Genomic DNA, 24,321 nt, shown 5'->3' with positions numbered 1-24,321 from the left:
AGGTTCACTGGTAAGACTGCTACAAACCAGGTAGGGCTTTACTGGTTGGCTTTGACTCTAGAGATGAGGATAGCAGAAGTGTACCCTGAACTCAGAGAAAATAAGGAAGGTTAGGGATTGAGAGATCTACTAAGACTCAAGAAATAAATGGGGAGCTCAGTCTCAAAACAAGTGATCTCCAGTGGGAATGTCATTTAATAGGAGTCATCTAATGACAGCTTCCTGTACACCACGGGCCAAGTCACAGCAATGGTTCCTTTCTGTCTATAACAATGAAAATACCTGAGCTTTGGGTTGGGTACCAGCTAGAGGAAAATTACCTGTTTTTACAGAAGTTTGCTGCACTCAGGTTCATTTTTCCATGAGTCTCCTGAAGTTGTGTTCAAAATGTAGAAAGGTATCAATTTTTCTAGGAGAATGGATCTATGGTTTTCTATAGTCTAAAAAGTGTTTCTTATATTTTATTTTTAGCTTCTGTGTGTGTGGCTGTTTGGCCTATCATACCTTGATTGTGCACCACATGCATGCTTGGTAACCACAGAACCTGAAGATGGTGTTGGAAAACCCGTAACTAGAGTTATACATATTTTTTTGAATCACCATGTGGATGCCAGCAATTGAACGTTTGTACTTTCAAGAGCACCCAGTATTCTTAATCAAGTGCTCTTTTTTAAGTAAAAAAAAAAAAAAAATTGTAGTTTTTTTTTTTTTTTTTGCATGTGTGTGTGTGTTTCTGTGTGTTTTCACATATATCTGTGTGCACAGAGGCTAGAAATCAACCTCATTATTATTCCCAAGGAGCCATCCATCATATTGTTTGCAATAAATCCTCTAACTGGGACCCAAAACTTCCTAACTAGGCTATGCTGGCTGCTCAGTGAGCCCAAGAGGTGTCCCCATCTCTGACTCCACAGCTCTGGTATAAGAAGAAATTTCTACCATTCCGGGGTTGTTTTTTACATGAGTGCTGAGGATTGATCTCAGATTCTCATGCCTGTGAGGCATTTCTAGCCAAGTAATGATTCTAATTCTTATATGTTATAGGTATGTATTTAATAACTTTTAAAAACTTTGGAAATGTCAATTTCTTCCTGTTGGCTGGAGACTCCTATAGAATGAGAGTTCAGTCTACCACCTTGAATTTGAAAGAATATGCCTGTTACTTTTCTTCTGCATTCATCCACTTCTTTTCCTTGTATGCATGTCATTATTCTTTAGCTTCAGTTCTCAATTCTTAGTGGAAGTTACTGCTACAACTTTATATCTTTTTTCATCTCAAATGTTGGTTTTATACACACACACACACACACACACACACACACACACACAACACACACATGGGTGCTTTGTCTGCATGTATGTCTGATAACCACAGAGGCCAGAAGAGGAGAGAGATCCCCTGAAAATGGAGTTTTGGGTAGTTGTGAGCCATTTTGTGGGCTTAGGGCCCTGATTCTAGCTCATCTGGAAGAACAGCCAGTGCTCTTAAATGACAACCCATCTCCAGCATCTGTTTCTGTCATAACTTTAAGCTCCTCTTCCAAAGCCCATAAAAATAATTTGGTCCTGGGAAAGAGTGGAAGGAAGTCACCAGTTGCCAACTTAACTTTTCAACACTGTACTGTTGGCATTTTGTTTATATAATTTTCCATGTGGAAGAATGTCCTCTCATTGTTCCATGATCTCCTATGTAACTGACATCTGACAACTGAGTGTTCTGTAGCATGCTTCCCTCTCCCAACTGTGACACTATCCAAAATCTACATACATTACCAAATGGTCCCAAGGGATAAGACTATATTTAGCTGGGGAGCATTGGGGAAGAGTAACCTTTAGGTGTAATGGATGAGTCTGTGGAAACTTTATTTCTTGGTTTAATCATATTTTTCTGCCCTTTTCTTAGATTCACTTATTGTAACATACATGGAACATATCAATACCAATATCATACACATATACCAAGCACATGTACATATCAACCTCCTCTCGTTTTTAAATCTTTCTTCAACCCTTTGAAATATATTTTAGTGTTTCATTTAATGGGCAAAGACACTGACATATAGACTTTATTTTTTCAATGACTGAACAAAGACCAACAAAGGAAGATCAGAAAAGCCAACACCCAGAACCAGGAGAGGCTGATTCCCAAGGTCATGACCTTTCACCAGCACAATGCTGCTCTTTCACACATTCTTTCTGTTGATTTGTCCTTTTCTCCAAACAGATCTCAGACTGAAGGACTACAATTGTGTCAGCTATGTTCTCTTGGGAACAATGTCAGTTTCTCCTGATGGCTCAGGGGTCAATTTCAAGGAAAATCACAACTTTTATTTTAACACTAAGGGTATAAAAATCTGATACTCAAGCATTCACTTTTATCCTTCATCTTAAGCTACAAAAAGAATATTCAATGTGTTTGAAGGGCAAGAAAATACATTACAAAACAAAAATGCTGCATGATTACTACTAATGCACAGCTTGAACTTCATGGCTTTTCCTTCATTACCCCTGGCCAGGCTATTTCTCCAACTTATTTATGTTCCACTGATTGCCAGAATTTCTATCTACTTAAACATTTTGCATTAGAGGAAGGAATAGGTCTACTATTTTTTCCTCAATTTATGGAGTTTGAAGTTTCTAAAATTCTTCCCCCTATTTAAGTATCTATGGAATAGAATTTCTACAAACAAATTTTCTTTTAGGACACCAAGTTCAAAAATCTAAGAAGTTCATGAGCCTGACAGCCTCAGAGTAGAGGAGGGAAAGGTTAAGTTAGTTCTTCTACTTACTTTTAAATGTCACTGGGGAGAAGGGATTTTGATAAATATGTTCTTGAAGGAAAAAAAATAAAAGATACAGACCAAACCATATGTTGCATTTTCTGTCCAAGAACTAGTGTATCTTCTGTGGTTTTTTGATGTTGTCACTAGCTATAAAGTATGGCTTGACTGACCAGAAGTTTGGCTGAGGTTCAATCATGGTATAGCCCAGAAAATTTCAGGCAAATGTATTTTGTAACAGAATTATTTGATGAGGTCATTCTATTACATTCTATTACAGCTAATATTTCATTAGATCCAGTGGCTGCTCATTTACCAACACACAATTACAAGATCATATGCACTTGAAATGTATACATTGAAAGATGCAGATATATATCTTCAATTTTAGTTTTTATAATATCTATTATCTACCTATCTATTATTACTATTATCTATCTGTCATGCATATGTATATATATATATACATATATATGTATATATATACATATATATATACATATAATCTATCTGCCATCTGACTATCATTTATGTCTGTGTATGAACCCATGTATCTATCATATCAAGTGTTTGAAAATCAGAAGATTACTTTCAGACATTGATTCTCATCTTGCTGGGGCAAGATCTCTCTGTACCTGATACTCTGTTCGGTAGTACTCTAGGATAATTGGCATAGAGACCCTCCAGCTAATTCGCCTGTCTCTCTACCTCCCACCTTTTTCTAGGAACACTGAGATTGCAGATGAATGTCATCACACAAGGATTTTTTACAATTTCCAGATGTCCAAATCTAGTTCTAGCCTGTGCAGCAATCAATGTACACCTGTCCCTTTCCCCTGCCCATAAACCATGCAGTTGTGCCCAGGAAGTTTCTTCTGTACCGGGCTAAAAGATATAAACATTCACATCAGTATATATAGAGGAAAACTATTCAATTAAAGCTTTCCAACTATCATCCATGAAACACTTTGCCTCAAACAAAATATGAATTGATAATACTAGAAAATATTATAGAAATAAGTTTACAGAGCAAAGATTGCAAAAACTGTTAAAAAGTTATGAACATGCTGAGGTCTAGATGTCTTTCCTATCAGGAACCCCATCAGGCCTATTACTCATCTCCCATAAACAAAGCCATTCTTAAAGATAAAGGCAAGCTGCCAGAGAAATTAGGAAATAAGGACGACTTTAAGAGAGACATACATGGTCTCACAGAGAAGAGAAAAGGACAAGATCTCCTGAGCAAATTGAGAGCATGGGGGTTGGGAAGAGGGAGTTAGGAGAAAGAGAGGGGAAGAAGAGGGGAGAGAATATGAGGGAGAAGGAACATTGAGTTGGGAGAAGACAAAATGAGAGCAAGAAAAGAGGACAAGACCAAGTTGAAGAAACCCACAGAAACAGCCAACTTAAAGGGGAGCTCATGGACACCAGACTGATAGTTGGGAAAGCAGCATAGGACTGATCCAGACCACCTGAATGTAGGTGTCAGTTAGGAGGCCCAGGCAGCCTATGAGGCCTCAGGTAGTGGAACAGTATTTATCCCTAGTGTACAAATAACCTTTGGGGTCCCATTCCACATAGAGGAATACTCTCTTAGCCTAGGTATATGGGGGAGGACTTAGGCCCTGCTCCAAATGGTATGACAGACTTTGAAGTTCTCCAATGTAAGGCCTCACCCTCCCTGGGAAGCAGAAAGGGGATGGGATAGGGGGTTGGTGTGGGGTAAGGGAAAAGGGGAAGGAGAGCGAACTGGGATTGACATGTCAAACAAGATTGTTACTCACTTAGATTTAAAAATTATAGAAGTAAAAAATAAATAAATAAAAAAAGTCTTCAAAAAAGAAAAAGAAAAAAAGTAAAATAAAAAAGATGAAGGTGAGCTAGAAACCATGGCAGAGCAGTCAGTCATCTTAGAGTCTACTTAATGCCATTTGGAACCTAAGAAGGGATAGTATGAAAACTTGGACTAACCTTACTTATTCTGCTTCAGTATTTCTCTTTAACACTATCACCTGTTTCCAAAGCTCCTTCTCTTCCACACTCATTCTGTCCCCATGGAGCAGTAGGGTAGAAAATGTAAAAACCTCAAAACAACCACAAAACCAAAACAAACTCAAATCAGAAGCATCTTCCTAAGTCAAAGGTTCTTGAAGGTTTTATGTGGGTTTTCCTTCGTTTTTTTCTTGTGGGTTCTTAAACATTTTAAAAATCCAATAAACTCTAGATTCCCACCAGCAAACAATCTCATTCAACCATAGGCATTGCCTCCCAGAAGAACAGGTAGGCATACCACCCATGGACTCCCTTCTTTCTACTCCCTTGGGAAGATACCCCCTGACCAACCACATGCCACACCTGCTAGATCAGGCAGGCTTCTACCTGTGGACCTTCCCCACTCTCTAGATTCCCTCCAGTATGCACCCCCAATCACAGGCCCTGCCTCCCAGAAGAACAGGCAGGCATGCCACCCACAGATGCCCAGACACTATTGCTGCTCCCTCAGGCAGACACCCCTGCCCAACTACATGCCACATCTGCTAGAAGACCAAGTAGGCCTCCCACCTTATCCCCAGTTCCTCATCCCCTGCTAATCACCATATCCTAGCCCTATATTTGGAAGGATACTCCTTGCTGTAACAGAGGCCATACTTGCAGCCAGAATTCCAGCCTCTAACCTGCACAGAGACTTCCTGCTGGATCAAATGGCAAGCAGTCTGCCAGAACTCCCACCCTGTCAGGTGTCCCCAACCACAGGTCACACAAGCCTTTTTTGTTTTTTGTTTATTTTTTTTTTTTTTTTTTTTTTTTTTTTTTTTTTTTTTTTTTTTTTTGGGCTTTCTTTAAGGGATTTATTCATTTCCTCCTCCAATTTTTTTATTTTTTGTTTTGACCTAAATTTCTTTGAGGGATTTATTCATGTCTACTTTAAAGACCTCTATTATTCTATTATATATTCTTCATAAATTTGGTTTTAAGGTCTTTTTATAAGTCTTCAGTTGTGTTGGAATATTCAGGGCTTCCTGTTGTAGGGTAGCTGAGCTGTGGTAATGACATATTATCCTGGCTGTTGTTGATTTTGTTCTTATGCTGGCATCTAGGCATCTGGGTTTGTGGTGATTATATGTCTAGTTTCCAATTTTTGTCTTTGTTGAATGGGTATTTTGTTCCTTGGTTTCTATTTCCTCTCTGCTTTTCTTGCTTGTGTGGCCTGCACTATCAGTGTTCTTTGTCAGTGCATTCAAGGATATCTGCCACTTTCTATTTTATTAGGTTCATTGTATCTGTTTTTTTTTTTTTTTTTTTTTTTTTTTTTTTTGATCCACTCAGACTTGAGCTTTGTGCAGAGAAATACAGATTTATTTGCATTCTTCTACATGCAGACATCTAGTTTGATGAGCACCATTTGTTGAAGATTGCTATTGATTAACCTGTCTGTTTTTATATGAATACCATGTGGTTTTTATTGCTATATATCTATAGTATAGCTTGAAATCAGGGATGGTGATACCTCCAGACAGGAGCAAGTAGTCAGTAGAAGGCATTCATTCTCTGGCCTCACTGAGGAGACCATTTCCCAAAAAGAACACTGATAGTGCAGGCACTAAGATTTACAATTAATAAATGGGACCACATAAAATTGACAAGATTCTTTGAAAAGCAAGGGACACTGTCAGTAGGACAATATGGTATTGAATGGCAAAGTATTTTCATCAACTCCACATCAAATAGAGAGTTTATATCCAAAATATATGAAGAACTCAAGAAACTGAAATCAACAAACCAAAATTTTCAATTAAAAATTCTCATTATAGAAATCTGAAATAACTGAAGAAACAAAGAAATGTTTAACATCTTTAGCCATCAAGGAAATACAAATTAAAACTCCTTTGAGATTCCATCTTACATCAGTCTGAATGGCTAAGATCAATAACACAGATCATGGTGGGAAGGATGTGGATTAAAGGGAGTATTTCTCCATTGCTGGTAGGAACACAAACTTGTATGGCCACTATGGAAATCAATATGGCAGTTCCTCAGAAAATTAGGACTTCATGTACCTCAAGATCCAGCTCTTTCTTTCTTGGACATATACCCAAAAGATGTTCTATCCTACCACAAGGATATTTGCTTAACTATGTTCATTGCAATATTCACAATAGGCAGAAACTGGAAACAACTAGATGTCCCTCAACCAAAGAATGGATTAAAAAAAAAAAAATGGGGAAACTTACTCATGGAGTATTACTCAACTGTTAGAAAAAAAAAATGGTATCATGAAATTCACATCCCAGGCAAGACAAAGATAATTCAGACCCAGAAACACAAACACAAATATGATATATATATATATATATATATATATATATATATATATATATCCACTTATAAGTGGATACTGCTGTAAGTAAAGAATGTTGCTACAGATTCAGAGAAGGTAGGTAAAAAGGTCTAGGAGGCACGCATGGATTTCCCTAGATATGGGGAATAGAATAGATTTTGTGGGTAGATTGGGTGTGGGTGGGGATGGGAAGAGGAAGAATCCGCTGGAGGAGGGAGGAACAGAGGAAGAGAATATAAGGAGTGAAGACTGAAATAGGCGAGCAATTGGATGCTATATGGAAACCTAGTGCAGTGACTTCCTGGAACCTACAAAGTTGACCCTAGGGAGGACTCCTAGTAATGGAAAATATGGAGCCTGAAACAGCCATCTTTTGTAACCAGGCTAGGCTCCAAGTGGTGGTATTGGGACACCAACCTAACCACAAAATATGACCATCAAACTTCCCTGCCTTCAAGATGTGCTCTGGCAATGATAGCGCAGAGCCTGTGGAAAGTCCAACCAAGGAGTGGTCTAACCTGAGGCCCATACCATGAGAGTGAGCCCATGCCCAATACTGCCCAGATGGACAGGATCAGGAAGCTGGATGGCTCAGAGGCTTATGGTATAACCAAGCATGACTGACAGAACAAACTAACAAAAAAGTGAATGAAATGATTCCTAATGATACATAGAATCAGTGCCTAGCTCAACTGTCACCAGAGATGCTTCTGCCAGAAGTCGATAGGAGCATATGCAGACATTCACACCAAAACATTAAGTAGAGCTTGGAGAACTCAGAAGAGGGGGAGGGAGGATTGTAGAAGCCAGAGTGGTAGAGGACACCAGGAGAACATGATTCACAGAATCAACTAAGCAGGATCCATAGGGGTCAGGGAGACTAAATTGACAACAACAGTACCTTGTGCATACCTGCTGTTTCTTTTTTATTTTTTTTCTCTTTCTTTTTTTCTTTTTTGTTTTTGTTGTTGTTGTTTTGATTTTTTTTGTTGTTGTTGTTGTTGGTTTTTTTTTTTTTTTTGCAGGTTTTGGCATCAGGTTTCTTTTTTGTCTCTTTTTTATTTGAAACAAGCTTGTTTTATATGTCAATCCCAGTTCCCTCACCCTCCTGTCCTCCCCTGTTTCCCCCCACCAACCTCTATACCAACTCATTTCTGCTCCGCAGGGAGGGTAAGGCCTTACATGGAGTGTCTTCAAAGTCTGTCATATCATTTGGGGCAGGGCCTAGGCCCTCGCCCATGTGTCTAGGCTGAGGGAGTATCCCTCTATTTGAAATGGGTTCCCGAAGTCCAATCGTATAATAGGGATAAATACAGATCCACTACCAGAGGCCCCATAGACTGCCCAGTCCTTCTAACTAACACCCACATTCAGGGGGGCTGGGTCAGTCCTATGCTGATTTCCCAGCTATCAGACTTGAGTCCATGAGCTCCCTGTTGGCTCAGGTCAGCTGTTTCTGTGGGTTTCTCCACCTGGTCTTGACTCCTTTGCTCATCACTCCTCCTTCTCTGCAACTGGATTCTGGGACTAAGGCTCAGTGCTCTCCTGCTGTGTTTCTTAAAGGGGGGGGGGAGGTTGTTGGACACCTAACAATGGGAACAGGTATGTCTCTGATTCTTTTGCTTCTGCTTGTTAGACCTATTTCTTCCTATTGGGTTGCCTTATCTAGCCTTGGTATGAGGGTTTATACCTAGTGTTATTGCATCTTGTTATGCCAAGTTCAGTTGATATCACTGGATGATCTGCTCTTTTCTGAAGGAAAATAGAGTAGCAGTGAATATGGGGGAAAGGGTTGATTAGGAGGAGGGAGAGGGGAAGAAAATAAAAAATAAGTAATTAAACTCTCATAAATTCTTTTGTTTATAGAATAAATCTTAGCTGTTTTTCATAGCAGATTATTTATAAGTTCATTTTGTACAAAGACAGCTTGACCAATAACTAATATTTACACAGTTCTTACTAAATGCCAGAATTGTCCTGGACTTTTTGTGTACACTGAAGAGGTTATTTGGTCTTAAGAGTTCTGTCTGAAGCAGGTACCTATTTCTCTTGCAATCAAATCTGACTCAGTTCCTGAGTTTAGTGGTAAGAGGTCAGATACGGTTCCATGAGCAATTTTGGATATCCAGAAAAACTGAATTATTTAAATCTACTTTATCTCCCTTACTTGAGTAAAATGGTCTCAGGTGAAAGGCCAAGGATTAAAGTAGCAAAGTTGGGTCTAACTTTAATCAATTGATTTGTTTATTGGGTCATTTTAGAGACAGGGTCTCACTATATGACCTTAGCTGACCTACATTTCACTGTGAAAACCAGGCTGGTCTCAGACTCACAGGAATGCTTTGACTCAGGAATACTTGGATTAAGGGCAAGTCCTATTCAAAAGGCAAGTGAAAGCCTTTCCATGCCCTAGGATAAGACCTTAGGAGTAGAGAAATCACAGTAACAATCATCCCAGTCCCTGCATGTCTCAAGGGAATGCACAGGAGTGGATGGAAAGACAGAAGAGCCAGAACACCAGGAAAGCAGCAACAACATGAGTAACAAAAAATGAATCCACAGTGCATGTTTCTAGAGTGTTACTTTCCTTCTAGCATAGGGAAAATTTCATTTTAGTCAACTGAAATTACAAAATAATCAAAAAACAAACAAACAAACAAAAATGGAAGAAAGAATGATATCTTGTGTCTGCGAGACAGGAAGCAGGCAGATCACTGTGAGTTTAAGCCTAATCTTGTCTACCTAGCAAGTTCCATGCCAGCCAGGAATACATACAGAGACCCTATCTCAAAACAAATAATAGGCATATTATTGCGGTAAATAAGGATCAGGATAAACAAATAGGCCGAATAGATGTTTATTAAGGGAGAAATAACTTACAACCTAGACAGATGAACACCAGGAAATTCAACCCGATCCTCTCCTGTCCGAGTCAAGCCAGCAAGAGAGCGCCTTCCTGGCCCCCTCCGACCTCCTTCCTCAGGTCACCTCCGCCCATCGCTCCACCCCCCAATGGGCGTGGTCAGTGCTACAGAAGGACTACCTCACTACAGGCATATCATGCAAGTCTTAAGACTCAGAATGCCAAGATAAGTGTGCAACTAACATCCCAGGAAATTAGACAGTGGTGGTGCTCTAAGGTGCTCTGGGATAAGTGGAATCAACAAATCTGGGTCTTGGTCATGATTTTATCACTCATTAGCTTCAAGACTCAGTATGAAGTCTTTTGCCCTTCGTCTTAATTACTGTCTTTATCTTTTTAAGGAGCTTAGGTGATATGACTGCTGTGGTCTTTTTGAGCTTCAAAACACTTCTGGTTTGTGACATTGTTGTAGAACTCCAATTGCCTAATTTGGGTGTCATATTACTTTTAATAGATATCAACTTTTTACTCAGCATAGCAGTTTCACATCATTGTGAAACATCCAGAGAGGTCCCAAAGAACTACTCAAACCTAAAACAGTTCAGATTTCACTCATTAAGCTACTATTTTTCACAGGTAAAAGTTTACCAACATTTCCAAATGTAAAAGACACACCACAAGAAACAGTTTAAACATGGATGTACTATCAAAACTCCTTTATTTCCTGTATGGATATTAGGATTCCCTAGGTATTGTTAGAAGATACTCCTTGTTATAAATTTAAAAGTTTTTGTTTTGTTTCATTTTTACTTAAGTGTGTGTTCACTCCTGTGCAGAAGCATAAGCATGTATGGGGAAGTCAGAGGTGAGAGTTCAACCTTGTCTATAGCTTCTCAGGAACACTGTCTAACTCGGTTTTGACACAGGTCAATCAGTGACCTGCAACTTGTCCATTTAACTACCCTGGCTGGCCAGTAGGCTCTAAGGATCCACCTTTTTCTGCCTCCCTAGTGCTATGATTAAAAATGTGTCAGCATGTCTCGCTTTTTTTCGGACATAGATCCTGAAGACTGATCTCAGGTTCTCATGCCTACACAGCAAGCACTTTTGCAGATGACCTATCTTCCCTGTTCCCTAAGTTGTTTCCTATATGAAAAATTTTCAATGGTTTTCTTCACTAAAGAAGTACTTCCTGGGACATAAATGCTTCTAAGGGAAGAAGTCAGACACAACATTCCCTTAAAGACACAGGAATTTCATAGTACCTACCAAAAGACCATTTTTTAAAAATCTTTTTAAAAAATAACTATTTTTGTCATGTTTTCATGTGAATTTGTAATTTAAAAACAAGCCTGCACTTTTACATACATTTTTTTAAAAAAATGAAACGTGTTTGCATTGTAGATGACCAGAAAAATTTATTATTTGACACCTTAACAATTGTTCATAAAAGTCTTCCTTAATCAAATACTTTAAAAAGTAGTTCAGTGGTTGGTAGCAAGAATACAAAACAAAACAAAAAAAGAAAAACAACAACAAAACAACAAACAAAAAACAACAACAACAACAACAACAACAAAAAACCAACCAGTGATTTTAAATTCAAAGGCAAAAATCTTCATGGAAACCTAGTAATATATGTCTGGAATTACTGTTATAGAAGTCTGAAGCCTGTGACTAAATCACTCTATGAATAAGGAAGACCCATATGGAACATTGGGAGCCATGCTCTACAGTTTAGGAATCGGTATGGCTGCCACTGCTATACTCTCGATTGCACACTCATCAGTTCCTCTTCGGATCCGGAAGTAGCCATTCTCACCCCATTGAGTGCCCCAGCTGTTCTTCACAATCCAGTAGTCTGTACCTGTATCTGGATCTTTCCCATAGCCCACAAGCAGAACAGCATGATTTGTCAGCTCAAAGGGGTTGAAAGGGTCTCTCAGCCCAGTGTGGTGGTAGATTCCACTGTGGTAGTGCAGGAAGTCCTCCTCGACTTCAAAGGCAACTGCCATGGGCCCATATTGGACAAGCTCAAGCTTCATCAGGGCTTCATTGCAGCCACCATAGAAACCTCCCACATAGTAATACCGGGAAGAATAGTAGCGGAGACAGTGTTCCTTTGGTTTGCACGGAGCATCTGTAGCTGTGTAGGGAAAGCAGTTTTCTTCCACCACCCCAAAATCTTGGGCATATTTTCCTGCAATGAGATACGGGAACCCTCCATCACAACCTAAGGGTGAAAACACACATGGTTATTACACTTCTGCTGGCCAAAACAACTTCTGCTTTATTCCCTGGAAGTTTTTCTGAGTTTAAATATCACTTCATTCTTCCTTCCTTGGCCATTCATCTAACAACCCTTCCACCCCCAGTATATATTTTATAGGCATTTACTTAACATGTAGTAAGGAATATAGGTACTCTACCATAGCAGCTGAGTACTGGAGTCTCTGAAACTAAAATAGGTTCAAATCCAAAAGTCTGTAAACCATTTAACATTTCTATATCTCTGCTTTCTTATCTATAAAATGTAGACAGCGACAGCACCACCCTCAAGGTTTATAGTAGTTATTTCACATAAAAACAATCACTTTAGTGATTATTGTTATATAGCCTTACATACACACATGCACGCACGCACACACACCCACACACACACACACACACACATTGACTCTCAATCAAATCTCCCATCCCATCCTCACCCTGAACCCATGACACATATCAATAGCTTGTATTTTCATCATTGATCTCATCATTATAATTGATTAACTTTTGTTTCTCTTACCCTAATTGTAAACTTCATGAGCAAAAGGATAGTTTTGATAACTTATAATGTCCAGGGCCTAGATATCACAATATGTTATGTAGTATTTCAGAAAGAATAAATGGCTCACTTACAGTCGTTCACCAGCAGTTTCACTGGAGACCTAGAAACTTTCCAGTGGCCACATCTAGGCTGGCATCAGAAAACTTTAAAACACTAGTATTTTAAATAGTATTTCCTTCAAAATCCTATCTTAATCTTCTGTATAGACTGTTAAATATAGAATGCTAATTTAAATTCTCTTAAAAACACAGACACTATGGCTTCAGTAGGAACTAGATGGTGGAAAGAGACAAAAAAGACCACCATTGGAACCCAAAGCTGCAATACTTTAAAAAAAAAAAAAAAAAAAAAAAAAAAAAATTTGCTCATACTCATTTTCTGTTTGTAAATAAGGTCTATGCCATTTTTTGTTGTTGTTGTCTTGTTTTATTTTGTTGTTTTTTCCCTTAAGATTTATTACGTATAAAGTGTTCTGCCTGCATGTATCCCTACAGGCCAGATGAATGCAGCCGATCTCATTACAGATGGTTGTGAGCTACTATGTGGTCATTGGGAACTGAACTCAGGACCTCTGGAAGAGCAGCCAGTGCTCTTAACCTCTGAGGCATCTCTCCAGCCCCACAGTCCTGCTTTTTATAGTTTGGTACACTGTTAGGTGATATTGTAAGAGGCAATACGCACTTGATATATGACATCTTACTGTAGGATCTACTGTAGGATCTACTGTAGGATACAGAAGATTCCATGATAAACTTTCCACTGATAATTGATCAGGTCAGATTCGCACCTGGTTTTTCTGACTATAGACACTGTACTTTTCTGCTATGTGATAGTTACTAACACACAGTCAAACCATGCATAACATAGCTCTGAAATAATGCATTTACCTTGGGCATACATGCTACAAGATACAACCTCCTGAGGACTCAGGATTGGGGTCTGAGAATTGTTGGTTAATATGCGAATTCTTGCTTCTAGCATACCCATAGAGGCAAATGAATAGCAGCTCCCACAAGATTCTGTAGATAAAGAAAATATATATATATATTATTTATTTATAATTTCACAAAGAATCATGAAAACCTGAGTGAATGAGATACCTTAATATAGGATTTATAATAAGTTTTTTTTTTTTTTTTTTATAGAACTCAATACAATATAGAAGACTCAATTCCCAAGCACTGAATCTGAGATACTTCTTGGTAGTGAAGACTGAATTTATGTCTATAATAGTTTATCCAAAACACTGAGAGAAATATGCTGGAACACATGTGAACTGGATTGGAGAGATGGCTCAGCAGTTAAGATGACTGGCTGTTCTTCCAGGAGACATGCGTTCAATTCCCAGAACCCACATGACAGCTCACAGCTGTCTGCAACAACTATCCAAGGGATCTGATTCCTACATATAGACATACTTGCAGGAAAAACACCTACGTATATAAAATAAAAATAAATTATAAAAAAGTTTGGTAACTACTTTCTTTACAGAAAAGCACTATGAAAGCTATTACGTTTTTAAATGTTAGCAGGATGACTGTTTCTCCTTCTCCAGTTAATGATTTATGAACACCCAGGAGGTAAAGAAAAGCCATGACGTTGTTCAAACTCCATCATCATAAGCCCTGCTTGAAATACTTACAAGATTGTTATTCCTTTCACTAAGCTGGGTATTTCCTTGAGGGCTCTTTATCTTGCCACATGACACTGGAAAGGAGCTCAGTGCATGTTTGTGGAAAGAATGAGTCAAGAGATAACAAGTAAGCACATTTTTGCAATGCAGAAATGAAGCAAATTCAAAGCAAACTATCAACCATTTATTTCTAACCTCTAGAGGAAGCAGAATTTGGGTCCTAATGTGAGTCTCTTTCACAAGTCACAGTGTCACAAGACTGTGAACCCAATCTACTAAGAGCCTCCTTTCTACTTAACTACTGTCCTGTCTCATGTTCGCACAGATTCTGCCTTCTAAAAGTCTCATACTCATCCATGTTACCCACTGCTCTTGCTGCTGAGGGATCATCTAAATTATGAAGATGAGAAGATAAACACCTGTGATGGTGGCTTATAAGAACTACTCTACAATCTAACCACTTGATAACTGAGACCCAGAAACTGAGGCAATGACCTAAATCTAGCAGCTAATCCAGAGGTTCTCAACCTGTGGGTTACATCCCCTTTTGCGGTCAAACAACCTTTTCACAGGGGTCACGTAAGACCACTGGAAAACACAGATAGTTACAGTGTGATTCATAACAATTGCAAAATTACAGTTATGCAGTAGCAATGAAAATAATTTTATGTTGGGGTCACCATAACATGAAAAACTGTATTAAAGCGCTTACAGAATTAAGAAGATTGAGAACCACTGAGCAAATCAATAGCAGATGTTAGTACTTTGTTTTCTCTTCTTGTTGAGCTGTTGGCCTTTGCATTTTTTTAAGTCATCAGAATGTTGAACCATTACTTTACTTATTTGTGACCAGAGGATAAGGTCTGTAAGTAGAAAGACTGTTCTTTATTCACCTTATTCACAGAACTGCAAAGAAAACCCCATATTTTCTTTTCTTGTTTGGCTTTTTGATCTTTAAAAGTCTGTTTCAGATTTCTTTCCTTGTCACATAATCAGTTCATAGAAGATTAATTTCAACTTTGTGGTTTCCAAACGATCTAGAAAATACTTCCTTGGGACTCTTTCTTTAAACAAGGGAATATAAAAGAACAGATGTGTGGCCAAATAACCAAAGTCACTATTGCTCACTGGAGATACTTAAAGTCCTATACACCATCTAGCTTCCTCAGCTTTTAACAGCCATGGAGATAAAACCTGTGAGTATTAATTATTAAACCCCTGTTATCTGACCATCCTGCACAATGGGAGGGACAAGTCACAAGAACAGTCCCATGGCTCAGAAAGTGCTTTGTTTTGAAATCACAGGAATGTGAAAATCCCCTTTAGGTCCTTGACTTTCTGGGAAGATTGTCAACTGCTCAGATAATCATTGCCTCCTTTCAACCAGAAAATCCAGTCTGATTCCAAAAGAAAAATAGTATGTAAGACAAAGATAATGGAATAAATAAGAAGGGGCCTCTCTCAAAGGCTCTGCATGTGACTGCACTTCTACAAAGAGATAGAACATAGTATCCTCATCATACACATCCTCCTGCAGTGGGAGCAGCACAGAAAAGTGACAGTTCTCGCCTCTCTTGCTTTGCCCCTCATTAGCCATGTGACCCTGAGCAAGTCACTTAGCCTTTGGCATTTCTTTTCATTTTAGTGCAAACATAAATTAGGTAGAGCAAACGATTTAAGGGCCTTGTCTTCCTGCTCTAATGAACATTTATAGCCAAGACTTAAATAGAGTGGATTCGAAATATCAGGAAAACCCTACACATTAGCTAATATGATCATGGAGAGCCACTCTCATTCTCCCAGATACAATAACACCGGGTGGGAAACAAAGTAAATCCATCTCACTTAGTTTCCCATCTTCTCTCCCCTCTTCCACCCCACAGTTAATCTAGCTGTAAAGCATTTTTAAAAGCTGTTTTAAAGTGTACAGCTTCATCTTTCCAATTATTTCTTTTTAGTTTAATCTTAATTTGGTCACGGACTAAAGAATTCCCTTAACTATGGCCAGTTTGGAATTCTGTACTTTAAAGGAGACTAGTATTGTGAAAGTGGGATATTTCCAAGTACCCCAATTAACAGGAAGAGAAAAAAAGAATAGTGTCTTTTCCACTCTTAAGTCTAAGAAACACATGAAAAAGTCCAAATAGGAACTTCTAAGCATATTTACTTTCCACAAGCATCTGATATGCCAGTTCCGATAAGAGATTGATTGAATAGCAATCAATCTATAAAAGACTTGTATCTTGAAATTGCCCTTTTTTGGTACAAATCATATTTACAACACACAAAGAATAGAAAGATTTGGGGCAATAAAAGTTTGTTACCACCTCTCAGGAAAGCAATGTCAAAGAACTTCCTTCAAAATGTCTCATTTCCTTCCCCTGGATTAACGTCTCATTTTACCTGTTATCCATACATGTGGGGGTAAACTTCCCCACTGAATTCTGCAATTCCCTTATTAATGTAATTACCATGTTGTACTTTAATGTTTTTCTTGTATATCCTTCTAAACTCTAACTCTTGGGAACAAGAGCTGCTAATCTTTAAATACTCTGCTATTATTAAAAAGCTTCTTAGGGGATGGAGAGGGGGCTTAATGGATAAAGTGCTTGTTATGCAAACACAAGAACCTGGGTTCAGAATTCCAGGAGCCATAAGAAAGCTGGGCGTGGCAACACAAGTCTGTAACTGAAGAACTGGGTTGATGGAATCAGATAGGAGGCGGTCTGGGCACCAGGGCAGTGAAAAATGGTGTTTCAAACAATAAGGTGAAGCTTGATGATAAAGACAGCTTCAGCAACCTCTGGTCTCCACACACACAGGTGAATGTAACCACACACACACACACACACACACACACACACACACACACACGTACCTACATTGCACACACACATACACAAAATCTTCCTAACTAATATAATTACTATAAGTAATAGAAGATGAGTATCAATGCATTAGCAGCTCACACTACCAATTGCTATGCGCCAGACTGTCAATAATGTCAATAATGAAATCAGCACAGGACATTCCTCACTTCCCTAATCTCTCAAGTAGGCACAGACTCTCCTAAGTTAGGGATCTATTGCTGTGTTACAACATCATAACCAAAAGCAATTTGGGGAAGAAAGGGTTCATTTCATCTTACATCTCTAAGTAATGGTCTATTATAAAGGTAAATCAGAGCAGGAACTCAAGGCAAGACCTGATGCACAAGACTTCAATTGATGTTGAAGAGGTCTGCTTACTGGTTTGCTTCTTATGTTTTTTTCAGCTTTTCTCATAGCACTCAGGTCCACCAAGCTCATGAGTAATACCTCCCACAGTGATCTGGATCTTCCCACATCAGTCATCAATCAAGAAATGCCCTACAGGTGGCCCACCAGCTGGCAGAAGCACTTTTTACAACTAAGGTTCCTCTTCTCAAGTCTCTAGTTTGAGTCAAGTTGACACAAAACCAGCCAGCAGTGGTCTATTTAATGATCAGGTAAATTTAAATCCTCTGCAGGCTGATGACAGATTAGAACATTATTCTAGGGAACAGTTTGAGAGCCCAGATTCTCTTTGGGTATCTTTAGTGGCCCCAACAGTTATTTACATACCACTGCTGTAATCTGAACTAATATCTTTTGGTTATAAGGTAACCTCTTTGGAATATACTAATTAACTAACTTAATAGCAAACCACAATTTTCTATTAACTCCAAATCTAGGAATATCATCAGATAGCATCTGAATTTCACAGTTGGGAATTGTCATCTTTGCTGTAACCAACCTACCTGATGTTCCCATCAACTTATTTGGCAAGTACACTCATTTTATAACATTGTCTTGCTCTATGACTATAAAACATTGTGTTTTGAAATGTAATGACCCCTTACCATAGAATGTCTCATTCAGAAAAAAAACTACCATGTTTGTTTATGTGTCAAAAAGTTGGTTTATCAATTACTTGCCATTTTCCTTCATTTCCCTTCTTAGGAAAGGGTAAAGAATTTCTGGATGTATGCCTTCTCTAGAGGCAGTGAGATCCAGGAAGATTAAGGGGAACATCCCTGGCATCAAATGAAGGATGGAGGTCTTTGCACTGGGTGAATCCAGACCTGATCAAAACTTCCAATACTCAGAACTCCATCACCGAGGAATTAATGGTAAGACATGAAAGAGATTAATACAAATATATTTTTAGAAAAGAGAGAATTTATTTTTCAAAATCATACTTTTGTAATTATAATCTTCATTTGATAAAAACCTTGAATATTTCCCCATGTTTCTGAGGGTGAATGCATTTAGTAACTCTCCTTTAGCAAACTTGCAACATCTACAGATAAAACCATTTTGTTGTTGTTGATATGTTACATTTCATAGTAACTAACAAGTAGATTATCTTCAAATTGAATGTGTGCATTTTTTTACCAGTTGAGTGTCCTTTAAAAATCTGCAATCTAATATGTTAACCAGCATTGAAACTTATTTTAATATCACAAAACTTTTTAGAGTTTTATGTTTGGAGCATTTCAGATCAGGTGTATAACCTGCATTAATGAGTCTACTATATGCAATTGTTGAGTAAAACTTAGGAAAGTAAATTATCTGTTATCATGTACAGCTAAAGGGAGTTTTATAATTGCAAAATTAAATCAACTCATGACTTAGGAAATTGAGTTAGTCCATTCCATTATAAGCCATATTTTTGATACATAGGGAATTAAAAAGTCCATATACAGCTCAAGAAATCTAAGATTGTGTGGTAATTAAAGATAACATAATGGAAGAAATAGGAGGGCAGATACCAGAAGAAATTCAACAAACCAGTTTAACTTCCATTGGAAAGAAGACCAGTTTAATTGCATACAATTATTTGTTTCCACAGGAGTGTCTCCTAGCAGCCAGGTAAATGAGTCCTACTTATCACACTGGTGAAATTCATATTGAGAAATGTTGAACTCAGCTGAAAAGATTATTTTTTAGCACATTTTGTCATTGATGCAAAGGAAGGGAGTAAGAATTAAAAGGCCACATTTTTTTTTTTTTAAATGCAAGATCATACTCTACAGTGTAGGCTATCTACCAATTGGCAGTCCTCCCTTCTCAGCCTCTATGACATATGCCACCATACTTGGCCTCCATCTGTATACTAAAGTGAAAAGATCATGGCCATCCCTTTCCTATATCTCTAAGTCCATCCTACAGACTAATACAAATAAGTATTCAATTACCAACAGCTTGAGATATGTGATGAAAACTCAGACTTTGGTTACTTTTACCTTGGTTTCGAACAGGGCTAACATAATTGACACCATTGACATTTCTCCAGTCCCAAGATTCTGGCAAATTAAAAATCTGTTTCTGTAACTCTTCAGTCATTGGGGCAGGTTTAGGCCTAGAATGAAAATACATATTTAATACCATCATAAAATCTCTCCTTAAAGATCATCTTCTAACCTCTGATTCCAAGGTTTAAACCACCAGATTAGCTAGTGCCTTCACTGAGAACCAAAGACCACTTGTCCTATGAGTGATCCAATGGGGCCATTACACAAACTGTTAATTACATAACTCAACTGCATAAATAGCTTTCATTTCTTGCAGATTTATAGGATCTAGTCACTTTCCTTGTGCAGTGAGAGTCAGTTTTAGGACGCTTAAACAGTTACATTCCCTTACTTTTAGGAAATGTTGGTCAAGAAAGGAGATGCAAGTTAAAGATGTTCATTTAGAGAGTCCAGAGAAAACATTGAACTAACTGGTATTTGACTCATGAGGTAGTGATGGTTTCACACTTACTATGTGGCATTCTGCAAAGAAGTTTAATGTCACAAACTACTGTTTATTATTAAGAAAATAGATATACCTATTTCAAAGAATTTTTACAAAAATTCAATGGAATAGTAATTACACTGAAACTCAAAAATGAAGACATACTTGTAAATGATAGCTACAATGACTACTACCACCATCGTATATATCACTCAGAGTACTAAGTAAGATAGTGGTGCTGTGAAATGACTTTTTGGTACAAACTATATATATTAAATTGCAAACTTCTGTTTTCTTTCCAACCTATAAGGATGAGTATTTGACCACAAGGCACACACATTAAAGAAAATACAAATTGGAAAGAAATGTTACATGGGCACAAACAGAAAGAGAAAGTGGAGTTTAGGGGTACTAACATAAGAATTAGAAATACTTTACAGATACTATCCATTGAGGCCTTGGGCCTCAATGCCTTAGGGACCCTGTGAAATGTCTGTGTCAGAATGAATGTCTGTGAGAACTCTGTATCAGAGAGTTGCTCAGAAGTATAATCTTTGTGTGTGATTGCATTAGTTCATTGACTTCTTAAGCCCCAGCTTAATGATATTTGAGACTTTCTACTACAGAAATATATATTTACACCAGAATCAACTTATATACAAAAATTCTACTGGAAATCAAGCAGACTTTCATATTTGCTTTAATATTTCCTTCTCCATATGAGTTCTATCTTATGTTAAATTTTCTATGGCACTCTAGTGGTATTCATAAAACAAATGGTGTGTGGACAAAGTCTAAGAGAAAAAGGGAGTCCCCCTGAAATACAGCATGTAATACATGAGAAAACAGTGGTTCGAGGCTCAGTCTCAGATACAGCAAGCCTCTGCCTCCATTGCTAATCCCTCTGGTTCAGGTTTCTGTTAAACAAGTCTCAATGTTTTCTCACAGGCACATTAGGATTCTGCTTAATGAACCCACTACAATACATTCCTTGTCCCAGGTTTGACCAACTAGAGCAGCTCATGTACTAGAAGCTCCTAGAACAGGCTTTGAGAAATATCATAGAACCCTCTTTTTTTAGAAGGGCAGATTATGAGAAGGGTATTATAAGTTGAATAAGAAAAAGTCCATAGTTTCTCATAGTTAACTGTCCATTGAATAGAGCTCATTAGTCCAAAAACAAATACATTAGAGATATATCTCAATTAGTTCAAAGAACTGCATCACTGGGTAGCTTATTAAATAGAAAAAGAAAATCAGATTCTATAAATATTAAGGAATTAACTTTTGAATGCTCTCAGAATGGAAGAATATTTTCATATATTAAGAGAAAATAATCACTCTAGATAACTTATCAACCCCAAAAGTTCCCTACTGGTTTCTAGTTCCCTTGTCTTTAGCCATGTTGGTTTCTCCTGAAGAAAGGTTTGGCATCACAATAGTAGCTTCAGATGCTTAATAAATGGTAAAGAACCACAAATCCACTTCTAGATCCAGCCACAGTTCTAGAAAGGGAATGCAGAATACTCACATTCTTACTTGGAGAAATACAAAATAGTATATATAATTCCCAAAGCATGAAGATGAAGTATCCAAAGAAAAGATGGCAAATGCTACCAAAGCTCAAGAACCACAAATCCACTTCTAGATCCAGCCACAGTTCTAGAAAGGGAATGCAGAATACTCACATTCTTACTTGGAGAAATACAAAATAGTATATATAATTCCCAAAGCATGAAGATGAAGTATCCAAAGAAAAGATGGCAAATGCTACCAAAGCTGTGGCTAAAGAGGTGGGGATGGGTGGAAGTGTATGGAGAAATAAGGAATTATTATTTTTTCCTTAACCCTAAAGCACTGTATTTTCAGTGGCAAACTTGACAGTTATTAATAGCAAGCTGAGAGATACCTGAGGGAGCAGAAATAGAGGCAGAAAATGGAGGAAAAATGAAAATAAATTTTTCAAGAATATTTATCATAGGTTTTGAAAGCACACTTAGGGTCCCATGTAGATTAGCTAGGGATAGCAAGGATGAGTCTAGTGCTTAGATTGTGGTCAGGAACAGCTGTAGCTGGGGACAGGAAAGTGAAACTGGCAACACTGGCAACATTTCAGAGAATGGCTAAAATTGACAATAAGGAGAAGAGACAAGCCAAGACACAGGAACTAAAAGATTGGACACAGGCATGATCTCAAAACATGATTTGGGCAAATATACACAAATATGAAGGAAAATAGAGGAAAAAAGGCAACAAAAATTCCAATAAATTGCTTTCCTAATTAAACGATGGGCCATCCTGGTGGGACTTGAGTGGAGAGAGAATGACATTCAGTACTGAAGTTCTTACTAGTGACAAGAAGAGGCACTGTGTTACCTTGGGATTCTTTGGCTGTGGCCACCACTTCTCCTGATCAGATCTCTTAGGCTCAGTTTCTCATATTCCTCGTACATGGTTGCAGTCCAAGACTTCTGAACTGTGTTGATGGCCTTCACAAAGTTGTAGTCATAACTGTAGAGCCTATTGGAGTATCTGCCGACAAAGGGACATAGTTTCACATGTAGTCTTCTCTGGTAATATGACTCTCCAATAAAACTGATCCTTATACCGTTTGTCAAAGAGAGACTGGTGTAGTCTTTTAGGAATACAGTTGGCAGTAGAGAAGAGTTGAAAGATGTTATGTCTCCCACAAAATTTAAATTTAACAAGCAGGATGAGTGACAATATTCAGTAGAATACTCATGTACTAGTGATAGAAACCACCTAGATCAATGTCCTAAAATAAGAAACTTATTAATGTAAATGATAGTTAATTTATATGTATTTCATGCTTATAAGATGTACAGAAAATTATGTAGTAATATGAAGAGAATTTACTTTGTATTAATTTTTAGAAGGTAAAGTTTATAACTAATCAATTCTTAGACAATTTTATATACAATTTCTTTTAAAGTCCTATTTATCTTTGTAGATAGAATGAGAGTATTATTTTTTCTGCACGTCCCTTTTACATATTTATTTATTTTAGAGACAGGCTTTGAACACAAAATTATTATGTATCCAAAAATATTTTTGTACTTCTGCCTCTCCTGTCTCTATTTCCTAAGTGATGGGGTTACAGGTATGCATCCCTACACATGGTTTATGCAGCACTGAATGCAGAATCCAGGGCTCGATGCCTGCCAATCCGATCCTCAGGCCCTGCATCTGCCCTTTCAAAGTGCACATTTATAATATGTTACATGAACTATAGAGAAGAACAAAAGGTATATGTCCACATGCTTTATAAATACACAATTTTTAAATATTAATCTGTATAGGTGTTTTATGCCCTTACTACTAAAATCCAGTATCAGCAGGCATATCTGAGAACTTTTAAGCAATGTGGACAATACTAAACTCAGATCCCTAAAATAGGAATCTGAAATAAGTTCCCCCATGTGATTCATAAAAACATCAATGTGAGAATCATTTTTCTATTTTCTAATGATATATTATTTATAATTTATTAAAGCCTGACTGAGGATTCAGGAAAACAAAGAGCATTTTTTAATGTTAATTATTCACTGAATTCCAACATTAGACAAACCTATGTGTCCATGGACAGCAAATATATAAGTGATTGCTATACTTCTATTGTAAAACACTCTATGGTTTGAGTAAATGTAATTCATCTTCAAGACTTTCACCAACATTCAATTATACAAAGTAAGATGCACCCAACCCAAGAAACACCTAATTTAGGCACTCTGTGAACTTTTCCTTCACATTTCCTTCACATTTGTAGACAAAGTATTTTGATAGAGTCAGGGAAACAAAGAACAGTGCAAAGAAAACTGTATACCATGTTGATAACCATTTTATCAGAGTTCTTTGCAGTTGCTGCAATATGTAACAGCAAAGAACCCTGTATTAGATAAGTTATGAAGCTTCTCCAGACTTAACCCAACATTAACAAGAAGCTATAGGGTTTTGGGGTTTTTTGGTTTGTTTAGTTGGTTGGTTGGTTGATTGGTTTCATGTTTTATTTCTTTACACACAAGAGTAAAATTTAAAATATAAGGGAAATATTTTTAAAAATATTTTCCACCAAGTCTGTTTTCCCCAGACTATT

At 37.6% G+C, this 24,321-nt stretch overlaps 1 protein-coding gene across 1 annotated transcript in view; it reads right to left on the bottom strand.

Moving 5' to 3' along the window:
- Positions 1 to 11,563: 11,563 nt before the first annotated feature.
- Ctsc (cathepsin C) overlaps positions 11,564 to 24,321 on the bottom strand; it is a 32,572-nt gene continuing 19,814 nt past the window's right edge. Inside the window, exons 4-7 of the mRNA XM_051192182.1 lie at positions 22,584 to 22,739; positions 19,715 to 19,830; positions 13,703 to 13,834; positions 11,564 to 12,215 (exon numbers count right to left, since the gene is read on the bottom strand). Of these exons, the coding sequence (XP_051048139.1) occupies positions 11,713 to 12,215; positions 13,703 to 13,834; positions 19,715 to 19,830; positions 22,584 to 22,739 (907 nt within the window). The 3' untranslated portion in view covers positions 11,564 to 11,712. The remainder of the gene's footprint in view (positions 12,216 to 13,702; positions 13,835 to 19,714; positions 19,831 to 22,583; positions 22,740 to 24,321) is intronic.

The sequence above is a fragment of the Phodopus roborovskii genome, unplaced genomic scaffold, assembly GCF_943737965.1.
Source record: "Phodopus roborovskii unplaced genomic scaffold, PHOROB, whole genome shotgun sequence".
NCBI classification, from domain to species: domain Eukaryota; kingdom Metazoa; phylum Chordata; class Mammalia; order Rodentia; family Cricetidae; genus Phodopus; species Phodopus roborovskii.
Note: the sequence above shows the minus strand (reverse complement) of the source record. Positions and strands in the feature narration are given on the sequence as shown.